The sequence below is a fragment of the Sander vitreus genome, chromosome 11 (assembly GCF_031162955.1).
Source record: "Sander vitreus isolate 19-12246 chromosome 11, sanVit1, whole genome shotgun sequence".
NCBI lineage: Eukaryota > Metazoa > Chordata > Actinopteri > Perciformes > Percidae > Sander > Sander vitreus.
Window position 1 is genome coordinate 16,420,300 of NC_135865.1, and position 20,660 is coordinate 16,440,959.

General features: G+C 38.8%; 1 protein-coding gene across 1 annotated transcript in view; it reads left to right on the forward strand.

Moving 5' to 3' along the window:
• Nucleotides 1-3,055: 3,055 nt before the first annotated feature.
• The window catches only part of agps (alkylglycerone phosphate synthase), a 32,477-nt gene continuing 14,872 nt past the window's right edge, over nucleotides 3,056-20,660 (forward strand). Inside the window, exons 1-11 of the mRNA XM_078261926.1 lie at nucleotides 3,056-3,198; nucleotides 5,571-5,832; nucleotides 8,350-8,439; nucleotides 9,681-9,771; nucleotides 9,864-9,984; nucleotides 10,155-10,229; nucleotides 11,196-11,267; nucleotides 12,179-12,258; nucleotides 14,986-15,066; nucleotides 16,648-16,773; nucleotides 17,081-17,189. Coding sequence (XP_078118052.1) covers nucleotides 5,657-5,832; nucleotides 8,350-8,439; nucleotides 9,681-9,771; nucleotides 9,864-9,984; nucleotides 10,155-10,229; nucleotides 11,196-11,267; nucleotides 12,179-12,258; nucleotides 14,986-15,066; nucleotides 16,648-16,773; nucleotides 17,081-17,189 — 1,021 coding nt within the window. The 5' untranslated portion in view covers nucleotides 3,056-3,198; nucleotides 5,571-5,656. The remainder of the gene's footprint in view (nucleotides 3,199-5,570; nucleotides 5,833-8,349; nucleotides 8,440-9,680; nucleotides 9,772-9,863; nucleotides 9,985-10,154; nucleotides 10,230-11,195; nucleotides 11,268-12,178; nucleotides 12,259-14,985; nucleotides 15,067-16,647; nucleotides 16,774-17,080; nucleotides 17,190-20,660) is intronic.

The window sequence follows — 20,660 nt, forward strand, 5'->3', positions numbered from 1 at the left end:
TCTAATGAACATTACGGAAACGATGACCCGCCCCCCCCCGAGCTGCGGCGCCGGGATCGTCCCCCTCACACCGGCCTATAAGAGCTGTTGGTGCATGCGTGTGGAGCCCGCTTGGCTGAGCAATGTATGTAGGCCTAGCCACTGAATACACTGGTTACCAATTTAAACCCATTGACTGTAAAAACCAAAGGCACATATTTGGGTCATTCCTGTTATACAGCAACTTTTCGGCATGATAATAAAATAAGAATAGTAGGCTACTCAATCAAATATTAAGCCTTATGGGTGGACTGGTTTACACTAGACATAGGGTGGAACCATAACAGGGTGGGTTATAGTAAATGTATAGTTCTCTTACCAATATGTAACATATGTAATCAGGGATAGTTTAACATGGCCTATACAATAATGCAATACTATTTGTAATGCTATTTGGCTCAAAGCTTGTTCGTGTAGAGTTGATTAGCCTACTTTGCACTGGGGACATGGTAAAATCAAGCACATGTAGGCCTACATTAAACAAGTTGTTTAAAAATGTTCAATGTGCGTTATTCTGTGTTTATGTGATAAGGAGGACTTTAAGTCATTTCTCTATGCCCTTTTGACACATTGTAAAGAAAACATAAGGAAGTATTGGACTTGTTGCTGCATAATGCATAAGGAATTACCTATCTATGTGCATTTCAAAGTTGTAAACCCTTAAATTATCTTATTAGAAATAAGTTAAATAAAAGAAACTGGTTGTCTGAAAACCATTAAAGCCACTAAAAGATTAGGCCTAATCTTTTATTATTCGGCCTATCTGAGAATCACTTTTACATTCCTACCTGCTACGTGATCGTTTCTGTTTTAACTCCGCCATCAGAAGAGTTTTGATTGGTGCATAGCGCCCCCAGCTGGTTCACGTTCCCGGTGTGGATATGGACGCCCTGGGGCCCTAATGTCCTCGTGGAAACACTGAAGAAATCCACTGACAGCTGGGAGATTGTAACAAAGCTGTGAGACAACACAACAAAATGTATACGGTAAAAGTAATCATTATGCAGAATGCTCCTTGTCAGTGCAAACTACAGTAGCCTACTACATTTTTAGATTCTTATTATTGATGCATTGACATGTAAGCCTGTACTTAATTATAGTTGGTCGAAGTGGAGCTCATTTAAACTGCTTACACAGCTAACACTTTTTGGGTAGTTTAATAACAATAGGTCATATTTTATTTGTTGATCATGTGTTTTTTATGTAACATCTTAATGTAAAAAGTAACTATATAGTATATATAATAACTGTTATATACAGTACTGTAATGGAACAGCATAACATGGAAATACTCAAGTTAAGGACTTCAAGTGAAGTGCTTCATAACTGCCTGATTAAAGTATAGTGTGAGTAGATGTTATTACTTTTCACCACTGGCTTTGGTAGGCGACATGTTTATTTTAATTGCCTTGTATTGATAACTGAGGACAATGATGTATTGTTATAATGCTATTTATTAAAGCATGCATGCATACATAATGGGATTTAAAAAACAACCAAAAGTGATAGTAAACTTACTTAGTGGGGTGTACACCAGTGGTGGAAATTTACATTTCATTATTTACTTAAGTTCTACTGCACTTAAGTTTGAGGTAGGCTATTGTACTACGAATATTCTACTTCAGATGGAAATATTCTCTTTTTGCCCACCATACTACATGTAGGTGTGATACTTAGCCTATAGGCTACTTTGCAGATCAAGATTTTTACAAACACATAATATATGTTTATAAAATATGATTCTGCTATACAGAAGTGAAATGTAACTGAGTACATTAGTTGAAGTACAGTAGTCTAGTATAATTTTGAGGTCCTTATTCTTTCTGTAAGTATTTTAATTTTAGGCTACTTCTACTCCACTATATTTCAGAGGGCAATATTGCACTCTTTACATTTATTTAACAGCTGTACTTACTAAAGGCCTACTTAAGATTCATGTGATAAGTTTAAAAAACACATTGCATTGAACTACCAAACAGTATGAAGTAGTTAAAATTTGCTCCACGTCGACCAGTTGCAACGTTAAAAAGCTGCTTATACATTAATGCATCAGTAATAATATTCCAATAACATTTTCTATAATAATATATTTAATCTTAATGGGATTATTCTGGTGCATAAGGTTTTGAGTGCAGTACTTTTACTTGTAATAGAGTATCATTAAACTGTTGTATTACTGCTTTTACTAAAGTAAAGAATCTGGAAATTTCTTCCACCACTAGATAAAACAACCCAGCAGTAATCAGATGCTAAAATTGGCTCCACATTGACAAGCTACTGTACAACATTACAATTATACTTAAACATGACTGCATCCGTAATGATAATCCACTAATAGCCAATAATATATTGTAGACTAGCCTACTATAATTCTATAGACTGGAAGAAGGAATTCTACATCAGTACGTTGAATTTGGATGATTTTAAGTATATTGATCATACTCTTGCCCTCTTACTAAAGTAGCCTACAATGTTGAATGTACATTGTTGTATTGCTACTTTTATTAAAGGATCTGAATACTTCTCTGATATGCTCTCAACTGCTATTTTTGTAACTTTAAATGGTCACTGCTATTTAAGAAAGTTGTTGAGGCTTGTACAAGTTAATTAGGTCTACATTTCTGACACCTTATTGTAAGTAAGAAGTCGGATCGAGATGTAGGCTAATTAAGTGTCTTTTGAAATATGTCAAGGTAATAAGACAGACTAGTCCTGGCTGTAGCACCTATCTGTGAAGAACCTCACACTAAAGTGCAGCTCACTGTGCCACTGCGTGAAATTACACTAAAAAGGCTTCTTTTTTCTCTCTCTCTCTCTCTCTCTCTCTCTCTCTCTCTCTCTCTCCCCCTCATGCGCGCTCATGAACACGCGTTCACGTTTGGCAGCTCCACGTCGACATTCTTCCAGCTGCATATAGTGAACTGCACAGGACTGGGGGGAAAAAAAAAAGAAGGTAAAAGCGGCGGTAGCCACCTTACGATTAGAGCGCTGCAAGTCCGCAGACGAACACCAACCGCGGTGAAAACAGGCGTTAGCAATATGAATCCAGCCATGGCCTGCAGTATCCTCTGATCGCTTTCTGCTTTTGCATTTTATCATCAAGACTATACTTGCCCTCGTGTTGGATTGCAGCTGGTCCCTTGCGTCTACCTATATCAGGTACAGTATGATTTGCAGAACTTACTCTATCATAATACTTGTTGTGTAAATCATAGTCAAAATAATGATTGACGCGTGACACTATTTGTTTTGTTGCATTATTTTGCACTTCTAAAGTTGCTGTCACTTGACTGCTGTTGAAGTGGCAAGCACCATCAAACTGACAGAACTTAATACTCCTGGGGCTCAGCTGGCCTTCTTCACTTTCCTCGTTGCTATCATATATATCTAAGTGAATAGATCATTTCTACAGGGTCTGTTCAGTTCAGAAAGTTGGAAAAAGCTCAACAGGTAGAATCAATGACACACTGGCACAGCACAGGAGTGAAATCATTTTAAATGAGTTTTAAAAAAAAATATCCCCAAACTGGAAACTTAAAACGTGTCAGCTAATATAGAGACTGCTTTATATGTTAACTTTGCAACCAACCAGATGGTCAAGCTTAAAGAGGTAAGTAAATACATTTAATCCATTCAGTGGGGTGTACTACAGGATCATCTATTGCACATGCCCACATTATATTTAGCCATTTAATCATTTCTGTAGTGAACTGACAATGTTTAAAAAGACTCCATCTGGCCTGCTTTACCTGTGTGACTCTAGGGTGGACCAACCACACAGCGTAGGCCCAGTCTTTAAAGCATTCAAGTCTACTTGTTCTCTCGTCTAATACAAACTACACCAGCTGCGTTCTCTCTTGTAGTTATATGTTTCAAAAGTCAAAACAATGACAAAAACAGATAATTAAAGTGGATTTCCTGTTTTCCTTGCTTTTTGTGCCTTACTACAGTTATAGCAGCACCCAGTCATGAGGAGAAAAAGGCTCTGCACAAGGACAAACCTATGAGGTGGCACTGTGGCTTTCCAAATAAAGTTCTGTGACACACTTAGACTCTAATTGCTTGCAGTCAGTGCATTACAGAACTTTGTTTTGGGAGTTAATACGTTATCCTGTGGGGAAAAAAAGCTTCACACATCTGGACATTGAAATTACAGCATTATGCAATATTTCTATTGACAAATAACTGTTTTTCTCAAATAAAGTTTTTTTTCTCTGTTTTAAGCATTTTTCACAGCCTCTGTCTTTTTTAAACGTTTCTACCAAGGTTAATTTGTATTCTAAAGTAGCAATACTGTTGTTAGTCAATTATGTACTCTAACTTTGTGTTAAATCATGACTTAAAGAGCACTGCTATGTGCCATATGGAAACAGTAGACAGGTGAGTGAGTGAGTGAAGATAAACAGTGAAGTCACATTGTTTCAGGTTACAAAACCGCGTCACAAATTACACATGAGGACTTTTGACAGTATGATGATGCGGTTTTAATAAGTGCAAATAGACAAATATGACATGATATGATAATAAAATGTGGGAGAGAATGCAATTAAAATGATTAGTCTAAAACTATATACATCTCATGTTTAGGATGCCATTTTGGTCCCCTGTTTCACTTTCCTACATTATTCTGAGCCAATAAGCCAAGTTGGTGTTAATTTCGTCTAATTTTGCACAATCATTACTTTTGACTTAATAAACTGTCGATAAAGCCATTATGTAACCTTCAGTTCACTTTAACATAGCCTACTGTAGATTTATAACTAGCAAAATCTTGCTTTTGAATATTTAAAGTAGTAATACTAGAAGGGCTGATTTATTATTGTTATCTCTACCAACTATGCAATGTGACTGTAATTCCAGTCTCTTAACAGTCAGAGCACAATGCAACCAGTCGTATATTGCAAGGCATGCTGGGAAAGACGTAAAATGGTGCATTCAGGTGCAGAATGAAGAGGACATGTCAGCTGTGGAACTGTAGGTATATAGCCTACTACTTTAATTATCTGATTTAAAAGATAAACAAAGAGAGCGAGAATAAAAACATACAGCATCATTATCGCCTTAGGTCAACAGGTGTCATATCCCAATGCTTGTTTTGTCTGCAGTCCAAATCCCAAACATGTAGGCTAGTTTACTATCATGAAAGAAAAGCAGCAGATTCTCACATTTGAGACGCTATGACAAGCAAATGTTTGGCATGTCTGATGGTAAAATGAAAATAGTAATTGATTCATCAATCAGTCAATCTCCTAATTGATCAATTGACTAATCGTTTCATTCCCAATATGAACCAATGCCTAATACCCATTTAACATACAACGTAGCCGTCAAAAAGATTCAGAATAGAATATGATTTATTAAATTATATTATTATCTTACAATTATGTTTTAGTGTCCCATATGCTCTCTCTCTCTCCGAGTGCGAAACGTGGCAAGAGAGAGTCCCATTTTTTTTCTCCCCATGTTGGGAGGTAGGCCTATTTACTACTGTTCGGGTCATTCATGTGGACTGACTATGATATTTCCGACAGGCTATGAACGCAGCGCACTTTTCCTGTGCTGACCTCTGACAGCCGCTCATGGATCCGCTCCCTACCGTCACAAACACGGAAGCAGCATGGCGTCCAACAGCAGCTCCGACAGGCAACGAATTGCACAGCAAAGACTGAGAATAATTGCTGGACATTTACGGGGACCGGTGGACAGTGACTCGACCATTCTAGCCGCGGAGTGCAAAGCCCAGGACAGCAAAACAGATGTCTCCAGTGAGAGGAAGACGGTGCCGAGGAGAAGGTACAAGGCTGTGATGGAGCGGTGGACAGGGGTCCATCCTCTGTGGCTTTAGCGGATTATTAAGTCAGATATCAGTGCACTAACATGTAAACAAGAACCAATGCGGTGACATGTACTTGGAGACTTGCTCCATTCTCTCTTTTAAGCATTTATAACGTAGGGAGACATAGCTAAAGCTGTTTTTAATTAGCCTGCAGTGCTAGCTAACGTTACTTGGCTACAGACATTTATTCGCCACGGAGTGGGTGCGGCTAGCTTTACTCTCAGGAGTTTAACGTTGATGTAGTCGACTTTCTTAAAGTTGGTCAGATAAAGCCTTTTCTGTGGCTTGTAATATATCATTTAATTCTGTTATATGGCAGTTTTTCAGTGTCGGTGAGGTAGTAAAAGTCTAAGAGAAGTGTTCACGTTATGGCTAATCTGGAACTTTCTGATGCTTCAGATAACAAAATCGTTGAATCAAATTGGCGACAGCCATTACTGTTACGTACACTCGTTACGTATATTCGTTACGTACAGTTGGATTCACCGACCTTGCCATTCAATAACTGTTCATGAGCTATGCGGCTCTAATACAAGTACTCTTTGTTTCATTATCATGTAGCTAAACATGTTGGTAGGGGAATCATTGAGATACGGTTCTTATAAATTTTAGATTTATCTGAACTAAATCTCAAGATATGAGACACTTCAGGAAAAAAACAATCAATTTTAACAACAGACAAAAGAGACAAAAACTTCTCTGTCTCGTCTGTTGATCTGATTGGCCAGTACAAGTGGTGGTCTGACTTTCAACCTTCAACCTATTGGCAGCCTAGTTCCTTTTGAGGAAACACCATCATACTGTGCTGACATCTAGTGTCAGCCTGAGATAACTGCTGTAGCTAAGGGTAAATGCAGCACTAAAAAGTGTGAGCATTTGGCCTTGTGAAATTCAGCATGTCCTGTTCTGGTCAATCTGACACTGATGATATGATAGAATATTATGTCTTGCAGCCCTGTCTGTTACGCCAATTGTTATGCTGAGCTTGAGTCCTGGGCTTTTAGTGTCTGTAGGAAGTTTGATAGTGAAGGATAAAATAGGTCATCAGTCAGTGGGTTTGGCCATTAAATATTATCATAATACTGTAGTATAGAAATCCTGATGTGCATCTAGTTAAAACTAATGCAGTTTAATACAACAGCCCTACAATAAATTCTATTGTCATGAATGTTAAAATGTTCATTTTTGTTAAAACAGTTTTAGGTTTTGATTCATTGTGGTCATTTTCGTGGCTGTCATTTTAGGTGCTGTGGAATTGATTACATTATACCAAGAGGGATTCCAGTATTTGTTTGGTGTAGTTGTACATATCTACATTTAACTGACCTTACCACACATTTATTGATACATTTTGGTTCAGTGTGTTCAGCAGCTTTAACACATATCAACGGTGGCGAGGATTGATTAAAGTGTGTCACTCTCATTTCACTCTCACTCTTAATTTATAGGAAACTCCATTTTGGCAGGTATTAATCTCAATTATGGCCTTTACTCCACTGTGTTAGCATACCATCCCAATTGACCCATGAGTTATGGTTGTTCTGTGAGTGGTGAGCCATCTCTTTGCAGAGTGTAAGTATAGCACACAAGCTCTGCACATTATTGCAGAATAGACAGTGCATCATATCTGTTTGTGAAGCTAGTGATTATAATGGGATATCACTTAACATTAATAGCATAGTAACAGCCATTTGTTTTCACTTCTTAGCTATGGCTCTACTCCAATATGGTTGGTGATTCAACAACAAAGAACTGAAAATATGGCTGGTGCTTGTTTGCTATTTAAGTATATGTGCTAAATAATTAGCTGACGTTTCATAGTTCAGCACACACATTTGGACCTAATCATAAAAAACTGAGCAGTATTGAAACTAGCTATGGATATGGATCTACCAGGTGCCATAAATGTAAAATATTTAAATGTGTTGGATGGGTAATTGCTGATAGCACTGAGGGAGTGTCTGCTAGCTTCCTCTTTTGATGGATATGTTATTTGAATGCGTCGCTTCAGCCTCTGCATTACAATGCTAACAAGCAGCGTGTTTGCGAGCCTGTGTGCAGAGCGTCGTGTAGTTGTATGCACCCGGGGAATATTGTTGTTGGTGAGCCTGTCTGCACCCTCCCATAGAGTAAATTTGCCAATGAATCCAAAGGCTGTAAATGACTAAAGAAAATAAGGAGACTTTGACATTTTCCCTGAGTAAAATACTATAAAATGTCTGGGTGTTAAAATTTCAGCATGAAGTATCAAATTATCAGCAAGGACTTTCCCTATTCGTCTTCTTCTTTGTGAAATTTCCCATGCCAAGCTAGTGTCAGCCTAGAGAGACTATGGTGGATAATTTAGAATATACCAAGCCACCTTCACACTTGTTTTTTAACTTTCTCCGATGGTATTTCATGTCATGTCTTCACATCAGTTTAAGGTGTAAGAATTGTAAGCTTAACCTCTGCCAATATTTGTTTTTCCACAGGCAGGAGATTTTGAAATGGAACGGCTGGGGATACAGTGATACAAGATTCCTCTTTAATAAGAAAGGTCAAGCAGAATTTACCGGTAAAAGGTACTGTCTAATATCACAATATCAAGTCTTAGATTTAATTTGTATGCTTATTTGTTCAAGATTCAGAGAAATCAATCACTACTAGGTCTCATTCATAGCCTCTAGTCTTGTTTTAGTACAGCAATTGTGTCTGCCTTCATTAAAACATTTGGGTAACTTGAGGCTGGAGTTCTGCATTGATCATTTTCACAGCCCATGCTGTGTGCTTTTGAAATCAGTGTATGTCCCCTTCCTATGCTCACAGCAATGTGGTGCTACTGCCACCTAGTGGTTGGCATTTGAACTGTTCATTGTCATTTGAGAAGGTCACTGGTTGTGATTGTCAGCTCTCCCAAACTCTGTTGTTCATTTACAGAAAGCACTTTCCGAATCTGTTAAAAAATGGAAAATGTTATGTCAGTAATTATTGATGTGTCTCTGGGGAATTAGGGGTTAACACAGTGATTGTAGTCAATGTTGAAGAAAAAAAGTTTAAATGTCAGAGGTAAACAAAGCCAGTTGTCCTCAATCTTACTGAGTATGGCTTCAGTTTACAACAGCACCTTTATCTGTGTCTCCCATTGCAATAGCAGAGGTATAGATGAGCCCTGTGATTGTAATCATGACACGACTTTTAAAGAGACAGCTCTGCTTGTCAGATTATAAACACAGAGAACTGGAACAATGTGTATGAGGATGTATTTGAGTAATGAGCCTAGCTGAACAGGATGTTGCACAGCAAATGGTTTCCTCCTGTGCAAGCCGTTGCCACAAACGGCTCTGTGCCTTCTTGACTATAAAGCTACCTGGGCAGCACACAGTATCTGAGGCTGGGGCACTATTGAATGAATGTCAAAGACGGTATTCTCCTCCCCCACGCTTACTGTGACAGAGGCTTTTTCATTATAGAGTGTGTTTCATGGTCTCTCAGACAAAGGCACACCACAGTCCCCTGATGGGCTGGCCCAGCCTGTGCCAGCAGCTCAATTATGCAATGGATGGCAAGGGCGATCACACGGACAGCACTGCCACTGCCGCTCTGCTTGCCTAATAACCTCATTGGACTCAAACCTCACACTCTATTCTTATTAGACAAAGGCCTGGTTTTTCAATGAATAAGCCCAGTCAAGCATTTGGATGTTTTCAATTGAGGGCTTTGACTTTCAATACTGGAAATCACTAACACATGAGGTGTAGTTGATTTTTTTTATTTAATTTTTTATAGTTTTTTCATACAATCTGTCTTCTTTTACACAATCCAGGTATAGACTAAGTGGTATGATCATCCCTGCTCTGCAAAATTGGTTTGAAGGCACGTTTGGAGCCAGTGTGCAGCATAAATCTCCAGCAATGGTGAGTTTATAATTCATATTTGTTTGTGGTGTCTTCAATGAAAAAGAGCACTTTGTCACAGTTACAAAAAACCCAATGCCTTGTTTTTTTAGCCCATTTTGACTAGCAGTGCTGTACAGCCTCCCACTCTTAACGAGGCCTTCGTGGACGAACTGAAATCCACAGGTATTCCCTTCTCTCATGATGCAGAGGACCGGGTGTTTCGCAGCCACGGTAAGGCATGCTGGGAGGAGACGTTGGACATCTCCCTACTTAAATCACCCACTTTTAATGTTTATAAACCCCAATCAGCATATACTATATTTGATGATTTTGAATGTAACAACAGTGTTTTTATTTGTGATGACCATATTAACATCATCTCATTCCTGTATTTCTTTCAGGCCATTGCTTACACGAGGTCTTTGCTCTGCGAGAGGGGAAAGTTGGTCGTGTTCCAGATATAGTGGTATGGCCAAGTGAGTTCAGAACCTGTTTTATTATCGTTCTGTTTTTCTCCTCCTATGTAGTATTGCTGATCCCCCCCCTACTGGCTTAGGTGATTTAAATGGTCAATCTCTGCAGAGGCAGGAATATTAATATGTATGAGTTGAGGCTTAATAAGAAGCGTCAGGGGGAGGACAGTTGACACCCAATACTCCACAGTCTGGCCCTGCACAGTACACTCATGAGTTATGATTCAGAGATTGGTTTTCTGTTGTTATGGCTTGCACTATTTTATCATGCAAATGAGTGTTGACTGATGGCGGAAACTTGATTAGCACCCTCCCAAATAGGCAGAAAATCACCAAGAAACTGAAGGCATCGTTTCATCCTCACCAGCACCAAATAAAAATTTTTTTACCAACCCACAAATACATTTGACCTGTAATTTGCATTTCTCAGTAGTCCCTCCAAGTCAAGCTGTGTAATTTAAGTGGAGGTTTAGTTTGTTGAACTAATCCGTAGGCAGAAGCTGTGTGTTTAATTGGATGGCAGAATGCACTAGAATGCAGGCATTTCTCACTGCCTCTAAAACCACTTTAGGCCAGTGAAGCACATCCACGTAGGTGGGTATTGCTACTTTTCCCACTCGCTCACCACTCCAGTGTGAATGGATGTGAGCTCCATGATTGGCTAAAGCATGTTTGTATTGATCCAGCACATCCCACCCCAGAGAGCGTAGCTTCATTGCAGTCTGACTCCGCCTAAGGAGTGCCCCAGGCAAGTCACAACTATCAGGCAAATCAAAACGTCCCTACATTTATTTACTGTCTCCCCTGTATACACATCGTGTTATGTGCTACATTTTATTTTATTTATAATGTGTCTACTCTGGCTATTATGTAAACACTTAATTTATGAATGCAATAGAGGATGGTAAATGGAAACATTTTCTTTATGATGGCCACTCATTTCTAAAATGATATTCTGTGTCTTTGCAGATTGCCACAATGACGTAGTGAAAATTGTGGAACTGGCATGCAAACATAATGTTTGTTTGATACCATATGGAGGTGAGTCATGAAATTTAAGGGTCTTAGCATAATTAGCTGTCACATACTGTATGCACAGGCCACTAAATGTGTATTTAAATTTGATGTACTTTAATATATTATTTACTCCCATCACTTGCTTGTTTTTAAATTAATTAACCCATATAATCTATGAATTAACCTGGTAAATAAGGTACTGCGGACAGTGCAGTGGATGCTTTGTAGAATTTTATGTTTTGCTTTGTGTGTTTTGTACTGAAGAAACAGAAAAAATTATGAGCAGGCATCCTATTAAATCACCAATCTAAGCATGTGATGTAATCACAACATCTCTAGTTCACTTCCAACCAGGGGGCCTCTATCATATGTAATACCTCCCATGTCTCCTGTCACTCACAGCTGTTAACTATTTTATGATGGCAACATGGCTGAAATAATTCTTATACAGTATTACAGTGGTTTATCAACAGGTTCATGAGAATGGTAATACAAGTCAGTCACACATTTATGCAATTGTATCCTGAAGCCTCTGGTAGTTTTTTGAAGAATAAAGTCCTGTTTTTTGCATATGTCACAGCAAACATTTAAACACATTGCAGCACCACATCCACATTGCTTTCTGAAATTATAAAAAGTCTCATGAAGAGCTGGGTGTGACTTTTGAATTTTCCATACTAGTGTCAATATGATACCCGATTTTGCCTCTCATACAAAAACAGTTATTTTTTTTATACCTTTCACTGAGAAATATAGACACTTATTTCTTTCCCCTTAACATTTTTGTGTTCATTGTTTGATACCAAGCCCTAGATTCCTAGAGTGTGTTTGTGTTAAAAACATGAAACCAGGAAAGTGTCCAGTATAATCGCATTGTCTTCTCTGAAGGCTTCTCTGCTGTAACGCCTCTTCTAACTGTTGCTTTTCTCTCTCAGGAGGGACTAGCGTCTCTAGTGCCCTAGAGTGCCCCCCAGAGGAAACTCGCTGCATTGTCTCTCTGGATACCTCACAGATGGTACGTAAACAACTGTCTGTAAGTGTCAGAAGAGTTGATCAAATGCAGTCTGATACAGCTGAATAAATACTTTCATCGGAACTAAAAAATTTCGAAGACTGTGTCTGAGAGACTGGCTTACATTAAAAGAGTGTTTCTAATTAGTTTTATTCTTTACATAATTTATTTTAATCAGCTTTAATTTTTGTATTTTATATATATATATATATATATATATATACATACACACACACACACACACACACACACACACACACACACACACACACACACACACACACACTACCAGTCAAAAGTTTGGGGTCACTTAGGAATTTCCATTCCACTCCATTATAGACAGAATACCAGCTGATCTGAGTGGGTGGCTGATCTTTAATGCAATATCTACATTGCCCATTATCAGCAACCATTCATCAAATAATCTGATATCATTTTAAAAGGCTAACTGAGAAAACACTGGAGAACCCTTTTGCAATTATGTAATCTGAAAACTGCTGCCCTGGTTAAAAAAGCAATGCAACTGATCTCAGCTGGTATTCTGTCAATAATGGAGTGGAATGGAAATTTCTAAGTGACCCCAAAGTTTTGACCGGTTTTGTGTGTGCACCTAATTATTTCTTTGTGAATGAATAATGTATCGTAAATAAATAAATGTTCTTCCTTAAAATACAGGGGGCATAAGTAAGTACACCCCTATGTTAAATTCCCATAGAGGCAGGCAGATTTTTATTTTTAAAGGCCAGTTATTTCATGGATACCTTTTGGAATTAAAATAGCCCCACATCATCACATCCCCTTCACCATACCTAGAGATTGGCATGGTTTTATTTCAGTTAGCCTAATAGCTGGTTTGATTTGCATTGAGAGATGATTTTATGGAAAGTACTCCATGCCAGTCTCTAGGTATGGTGAAGGGGATGTGATGATGTGTATATCATAGTATCCTGGATTCATGAAATAACTGGCCTTTAAAAATAAAAATCTGCCTTCCTCTATGGGAATTTAACATAGGGGTATGTATAATTATGGCCCCTGTATTTTAAGGAAGAACATTTATTTATTTACAATACATTATTCATTCACAAAAAAAAATTGGTGTCCTTAAAAGGTCCGATTTTTCCTCATTTTTTTAATTAAGGCATTACGATCAATTTCCAAAAGATGATTTTTTTATTCCTCTTTTTAGTCAACGTTAGCATGGGTATATATTTTAAATGTTTATATATATATATAAAAAATGTAAGCCAAAACATTGTTTTCTGACTTTCTAGCTTTCTGCATTTATTGTTGAGCTTTCTTCATGATTGATTTAAGAAAAAATATGTCAAGTCAGATTTTGCTGTTGGCATAACAGAATTACAGTATTTGTTGTATATTATTGACACTCAGTAATCAACTTACATTTTTAATAGGTAGAGCACAGGGAACTACTGGTTTCAACCTGTGCCACCAATTCAAATTACATGCTATTGCATTATAGGACAATAGAGTTTATGAACACCCTACTTTAGTGTCCATGTTGTTACTTTCATACCCTCTATTACCCACTACTATAGACCACTTTGTTGTTTTTCCAGAGTGAATGTATTACATATTCAGAATAATGTTTAAATGATAAATAAATTAGTCAAACAACAGAAATGTATTATCTTTATTTAAATAGATATCAGGCAAACACTTTTTCTGGTCATACCTTTTCAAATGTGAGGATTTGCCAATTTCCACGCTGTTTTTATATAAATGTAATTTGTAGACATCACCCTTGGATCTGGGTAACTGGTATGGTAATTCTTTCACTATTTCTTCACTAATGAAAATAAGCATCAGCTATAGTTAGAATTAGCATATTTATTGTGTGTACGTGGGACACAACTTTATTTTTGTTTTTAAGATGATAAATGTGTTACTTGGTCACTTGCCATTGATTTTAATGGAATACCATGAACATGATGATGTTTCATTGGATATGATACAAAATAGTGCATATTGTCACCAGTACAGTACAGCCCTTTGATCAGGGCTCACATAGAGGTGATATATAAGCTGTCTGGTTGCTGCTAGCCTAGAAGTCATTGAGTTTGGTGCCACAGACACCAGTGACCAGTGTTCTGTGTCAGGGGTCAGAGGTGAGGTGGCTCCAATGGAAGCACATGAAAGGAGCAGTGTGGTTGGAACATAAAGTTTATTACCTCTGGAGAATAATTGATGACAGGTGTGAAATGACCTCCTGCAGGTAAGGGTAGGCCATGTGCCCAGCGGCCCAAATAAGAGGCTTATATTTGGAATTAGATGTTAAATTGAGTTTAACCTTGAGGAAACTATCTCCATCCTGCAGCCCCTCTGCACTCATTTATTCTCAGAAATGTGACCGTCAGACTAAAAGGACATGCTGGTGCAGAACTTAAAGTATTGCTGGCAGATTGTCAAGAGACTGTCTCCATGGACTGCTGTTGAGGGCAGTGTTTATGTCAGAGCCTGACATAAACTTCGAGATTTTTCAAGTCAACATAACAGATGCAGGCAGTTGTATTGTTCATAATAACAGACATGTTAATACACAACATTATTTTTATTAAGTTCCTGTAACCTACACCAATGAATGTTGTCTTCATGTAGACAAATTAAACAAACAGTGTTTGTGAGTATTTATATACACTGTTGGCATAAAGCATTAATACAGAATGTTTGATGACCTCCTCAGTAATGTTGCTTGTTTTTTATTCACAGAACCGCATTCTGTGGATTGATGAGAAAAATTTAACCGCCCATGTGGAAGCTGGCATCGTCGGTCAGGAATTGGAAAGATTGGTAAGTACTGCTCATCCATCCATATTCATCCACTGAAAGAGCTTACATTGCTGTAACACGTTGTGCCAACAATCAATCTGTGTAACCATTCACATTGGGGGGGGGATCGATGCAGCATAGTATCACGATATTTTCTGTGGCAATACTGTATCGATACACGTACACCAAGTATCAAACTTTTTATTATATAAATTGCACATAATAATTTAACCTTTTGGTACTAGAATAATAAGATCAATTGTTTTTTCAGTCCACTAGATGGAAAATTGACAAAACAGATGTTGACAAAGTTTTGCTTAGGGGACATAATTTGAAGTTGGAAAAAAGGTAATGAATTACAATATATCGCAGAATATCGCAATATGTTTAAAAATCGCAATAATATCGTATCGTGACATAAGTATCATGATAATATCGAATCGTGGGGCCTCTGGGGATTCCCACCCCTAATTCACATGCAGGTTGCCCATGCTCAGTCACCTTCGTACTCTTTGCTCAGTAGATCGAACAGGGTTTAGGAATAAGTATGAGACAGGAGCAGAGTGTTGAAGGGGAGAGATTACAGAGTGAGGCAGCGGTCATGAGCAGATGGCACCATCAAGCTAATTCAGAAAAATGGAGAACAAGCGGGCATTTGATGTAGAGGAATGTGTGAGCTGCATCTCAAGCAGACTCCACCTGCATTTAGACTGTGCCTTTTTGATGGAGCAGATGGGTCTGCATTATAAACTGCTTTCCAGGGGAGTGCTGTGATAAAACAAGGCCTGACTTAACCCCCATCTTGTGCTTCTGGTGGAGGTTGTTGTTGTACTTTATGGTCCTTATTATTATTATTACTTTTAAATGTTCTGCCTAAAGACACAATCTGTTAGGGGTTGTGCTGCCTTCAAGAGAATGTGTGTGTGTGTGTGTGTGTGTGTGTGTGTGTGTGTGTGTGTGTGTGTGTGTGTGTGTGTGTGTGTGTGTGTGTGTGTGTGTGTGTGTGTGTGTGTGTGTTTTCCTGATGACCGTCACATTCTTAAAGCCGTAGGGATGGTGCTTCTGATGAAGGTGGCTCAAAGGTTGTTTTTTTTGTGTGTCACATTGTGATGGCCATGTGGCAAGTAACTAAGAAGTCACAGTATTATGTGGATTGGATAAGGCTGTGGAAGCTAAATGTGCCTGTCTAAGAGATATACATAAACATGGAGAAGTGACGTTTGTAATTGTAATTTTACTAGTATTGAAAAAGGCACAAACATTTCACCTGGCAGAATGCCATCAGTGATCCAGTCAAACAGGGAAATTTGGCACTGCCCAGATAATGCACTGATCTCTCTTTTTAGTCTTTTCTTGCTCTTTCCACTTGGTTTATTTGAGGCTGTTGGAAAAATGTATGATGTCATAAAACCTGAGTTTTAGCATTGCAGTAAAGCGAGAGCAGTGAAATTCAGCAGCAGAGCTGCAATTATATTTTTTTCTCTTTGCTTGCTTATGCTTTTTCTTGTTATTAAAACATTCCTGTGGGTTTACAACGTCATTGTTTTCCAAAAAGAAATGCTCTCCCTTTCAATTGCAATAAAAAAAATGCATTTTTTTCAGCTTAATGAGAGTGGCTACTGTACTGGGCATGAGCCAGACTCCATGGAGTTCAGCTCCCTGGGGGGCTGGGTAGCAACCAGAGCATCAGGCATGAAGAAGAACATCTACGGCAACATTGAGGACCTGGTGAGTCGCCCGCCCTCCCCTTTACCTTCCTGCTTATGTTTGTTCCTAAGGATGGCATTGGCAGTCAGCAGCTGTCAGCTGTTACTGCACATTCATTAGAAAGACGTTAGCAGACGTTTTGTGGACTTTAACCTCACCTCTAAAATGCAGTGATCACAGTATCAGTTATGAAATGTGTTCACATGTGTGGCGTGCATGGCGACATCCAAATTAGAATTTCTTGTCAACATTTGTGAAAGAAAAGTACCGTTTGCATATTTCTGTTTCCAAAAAGTGTTTGTTGTGTTGCTGTTTTGTGACTGAATAGGTTGTCCACGTAAAGATGGTGACCCCACAAGGAGTGATTGAAAAGGGCTGTCAGTGCCCGCGCATGTCCACCGGGCCGGACATTCACCACTTCATCATGGGCTCAGAAGGTTTGCTACTTTTCTCGTGTGATTTCAGTACACCAGGGTAGTTGTGTGTGTGTGTGTTAATGTGGGGTTTGTGTGCATGTCTGCAAGTCTTTGTGATAAAACTGTAACATCAGGCCGGTTCTCATGCTCTGGTCTGCTTACACATTAACCATCCTAGGTGGAAATGTGATCTGGAGGGGTGTTAGATAGGAACCAGCAAGTGTCCTCCCCAACCCATCTGCAGTGCCCTGTCCTTGTGAATGCCCACAGAGAATACTGCCATATGCCAGGTTCCCACTACATAATGAGGAGGTTCAGAGACTCTTGGCATCGCTATGTTAAACAGCTGTGGATGCAAACTTTATATTCGCCCTACAGAGCTCAGCAATCTGCTCCCTGACTGGGCTCGGATCACTGCAGAAATCTCCATATGTACTCATTAGAAGCGATTTTAATACCAACAGCACACCTGTATATAAGATCAACATCAAATGTGTTGAAAATATAGTCACAAATCACTACAATTAACAATGTTTCAACATTATGAAAGTATTAATACTAGTCGATATGATTAACACGTGATTGATGCTCTTCAACTGCTTTTTTAGTTTTTCAGTAAACACGATTTATGGCTCTCTCAAGTAGAACTCAGGATGTGTTGTATACATTTTATAGTAAGAGGGAGAGCCTATGCAATTACTTCACTAAAAAGGAGACTTTCACACATACTCTCAAAGATGTTAAAGTAAGTAAAATAATTGAAACATCATGATAGTGTTCAAAACATGTAAAGTTGTTGTGTAAGAGGTCAGAAATGTCATAGTCAGTGTGGCAGGTTGTTAACAAATCAAATCATTTTCCCATGTAAAAGCCACATCAAAGAAGTTCGTTGTTCCCAAAATAAGATACAATCATTTTGAACATTTCCTTCTTAAAAAGACATTGGGTCACTTAAAGTAAATCCTTGTAAATTACGCTAAATATAATTAAATATACTGTGCTTACTCACCTAATTTTGAAATGTGCTGGTATAATTCCTTAATATTTGACCAGATCTGCTGTTCACTTAAGGGGTCTTAATAAAATCATTAAATATCATTAAATATATTTGACAACTTCCATAACAGCAGATTGATTCAACCTAAATATATGGATCAGTGTATAATCTTTGTAAAACATAATTTTAGTAGCTTATGTACCAGCAGTGTTGGTGTGTAACTGTAGTCCATGGTCACAAGTTGAATATTTAAAAGTCCCAGTTCATAAATGAAGGCGTATAATAAAAGTCATAATAATGCTTCATAGTGCAAGCACATAAGAGTATGTACAGTAGTGTGAAACATCTGGAGGTGAGCATGCTGCTGGGGTTTGGTGGCGTAACAGAGATGGGAGAGGACCACACGTCTCTGGGAGTACATGTACTTCTGGGAGGCCTAACGCTGGAACTAAGAGGTCACACACCGCACATTCTCGTCAAAATTATCTACCTCCTCACCCCAGAAACCACATCCTGCAGTCTGACAGTAGGCCACACTACAACGACAAAGCACCACACTAAAATCCTCAACTAGGCTCTGCATGTTAAGTGGAACGCATTCATTTTAATCAGAAATGACTGTGAAACCTCGGATCTTCTCATTCACCGCACAACAACCGGTGTCTCTATCTTTCTGACCTTGAAATAGCCTGAATACAAAGTATTTCTTCTCTCATGTTAAAGAATGATTGGAATAATCAATTGTAATCCCTTTTCTCTTCTAAAGACTCCTTTCAACCGTGGAGGATGTAATGTAGGTGTGTGAAGCCAACCAGTGCTAATTCAATGTACAGAGTCCATTTTTTGATTCTAAAGTGGTGGCTTCACAGTGGTCAATAATGTGGTTTTTTTCTTAGAAATATTTGATGCTGGAAGCAGAGGGACTCTTAACCGCGAATAGTCCCACTCCCCAAATACTTATCCTGTAAGATGAGGTTGGTTTAATAAAGACAGTCACAGTAAAAAATGGCTTAAGCTGCACTCCCAACATTTCATTGCATTGCCTTGGTCCCCTCAGACAGTGTTTTTCTGACCTTGCTGTTCTTATTACTTCCATTTATTCCTCACTCACTCACCCTCCTTTATTCCCTTCCCACTCTGGCTCCTCCCAAGCGCTCGCTCTCTCGCTCTCTCTCTCTCTCCCCCCCTCCCCCTCCCCCTCCTTGTTGGACTCCTCCTCGCTCACTCCTCCCCTCAGTGGCTCCTCCTGCGCACTGTCAGGAAGGAGGAGCCTTTTCTTGGCTAAAGCCTAATGGAGTCACAAGTTTCCCACTGGGCCACTAGGGAGCAGCGTGTGGCATGTAGTGTCACGTTAGAGAGCTCATTAACAGCCATAACCAGCTAAGGAAGCCTCCTAATGGAGCTGGATATGTTCAAGGGAGATGCATCTCTAAATGGACATCGTCTGTAACACTGAACATTCACGCTGGAGGGAGGATGGATAGGATAGGTTTGTTTCACACAAAACATACAATTATTTTAATTGCTGATTATTTTTATTGTAATTGCCCATTACATACATACCTGGAAGGAGTTTCTTCAAATTTGGCAGAAAGGTCCACCCTTGGACTCAAGGATGGGGGTTAGAATTTTAGGGTAAAAGGTCACTGTGATCTCACAACACATTTTTGGCCATAACATCAAGAATTCCATACGCTAATTATGACAAAATTGCACACAAATGTCTAATAGGATAAAATCATGAAGTGATGACATTTTTTTACCCCAAAGGTCAAATTAACTGACATCACAGCAAAAACACTTCTCAGGCCTTTATTCAACACCATAACTCAGGATCAAAGGGGAGATTGTGATCGTATTTCACATTTGGTCGGATACTGAACTGGTGACACTAATCTTGGGGCCTACCTTGAAACTGTCGTCTTTATATAGATCTTCTGTGCTGCCGGGTTGAAGATTTGTGTGAAGCATCCATATGTTCTGCCAAAAATACACTTAATACCTTTTTATTATATTCATTCAAAGTCTTCACTACATATACAGTATTATATGAGTTTGGACAGACATGGATGTGATCTGCAACTTAACTGGTTGGTGGAGGCATACTGTACAACCGCAAGGTGGTAATTGTAGTTTAAACATGCAATGTGACTCCTTCAGCAGCAGCAGCTAATGGTTGACAGTTTTCAGGATCATAGGGTCAGCCAGAGGTTTTGGCGTACCTGTATATGCGTTGCTGCTGTTGGCCTCGCTGCCTTTGATAGGGCCCTGCTTTATTTCCTTGCGGTCTTAAGTTGATAAATCTTAGTTGTCCCCCAGTGTGTGGTAGAAAACCAGACCTACTAGGTGAAATGTGAGACTAAGGTCACCCAAAGGACCCTTGGGACATGTACCAGAGCCCTGTAAAACGGTCTTAAGTTCCGCTCTAAGAAGGGGTTAGGTCATATAAATTGTGGGAACTGATTTACTTCGTTTTGCTCTACTCAAAATCTCTC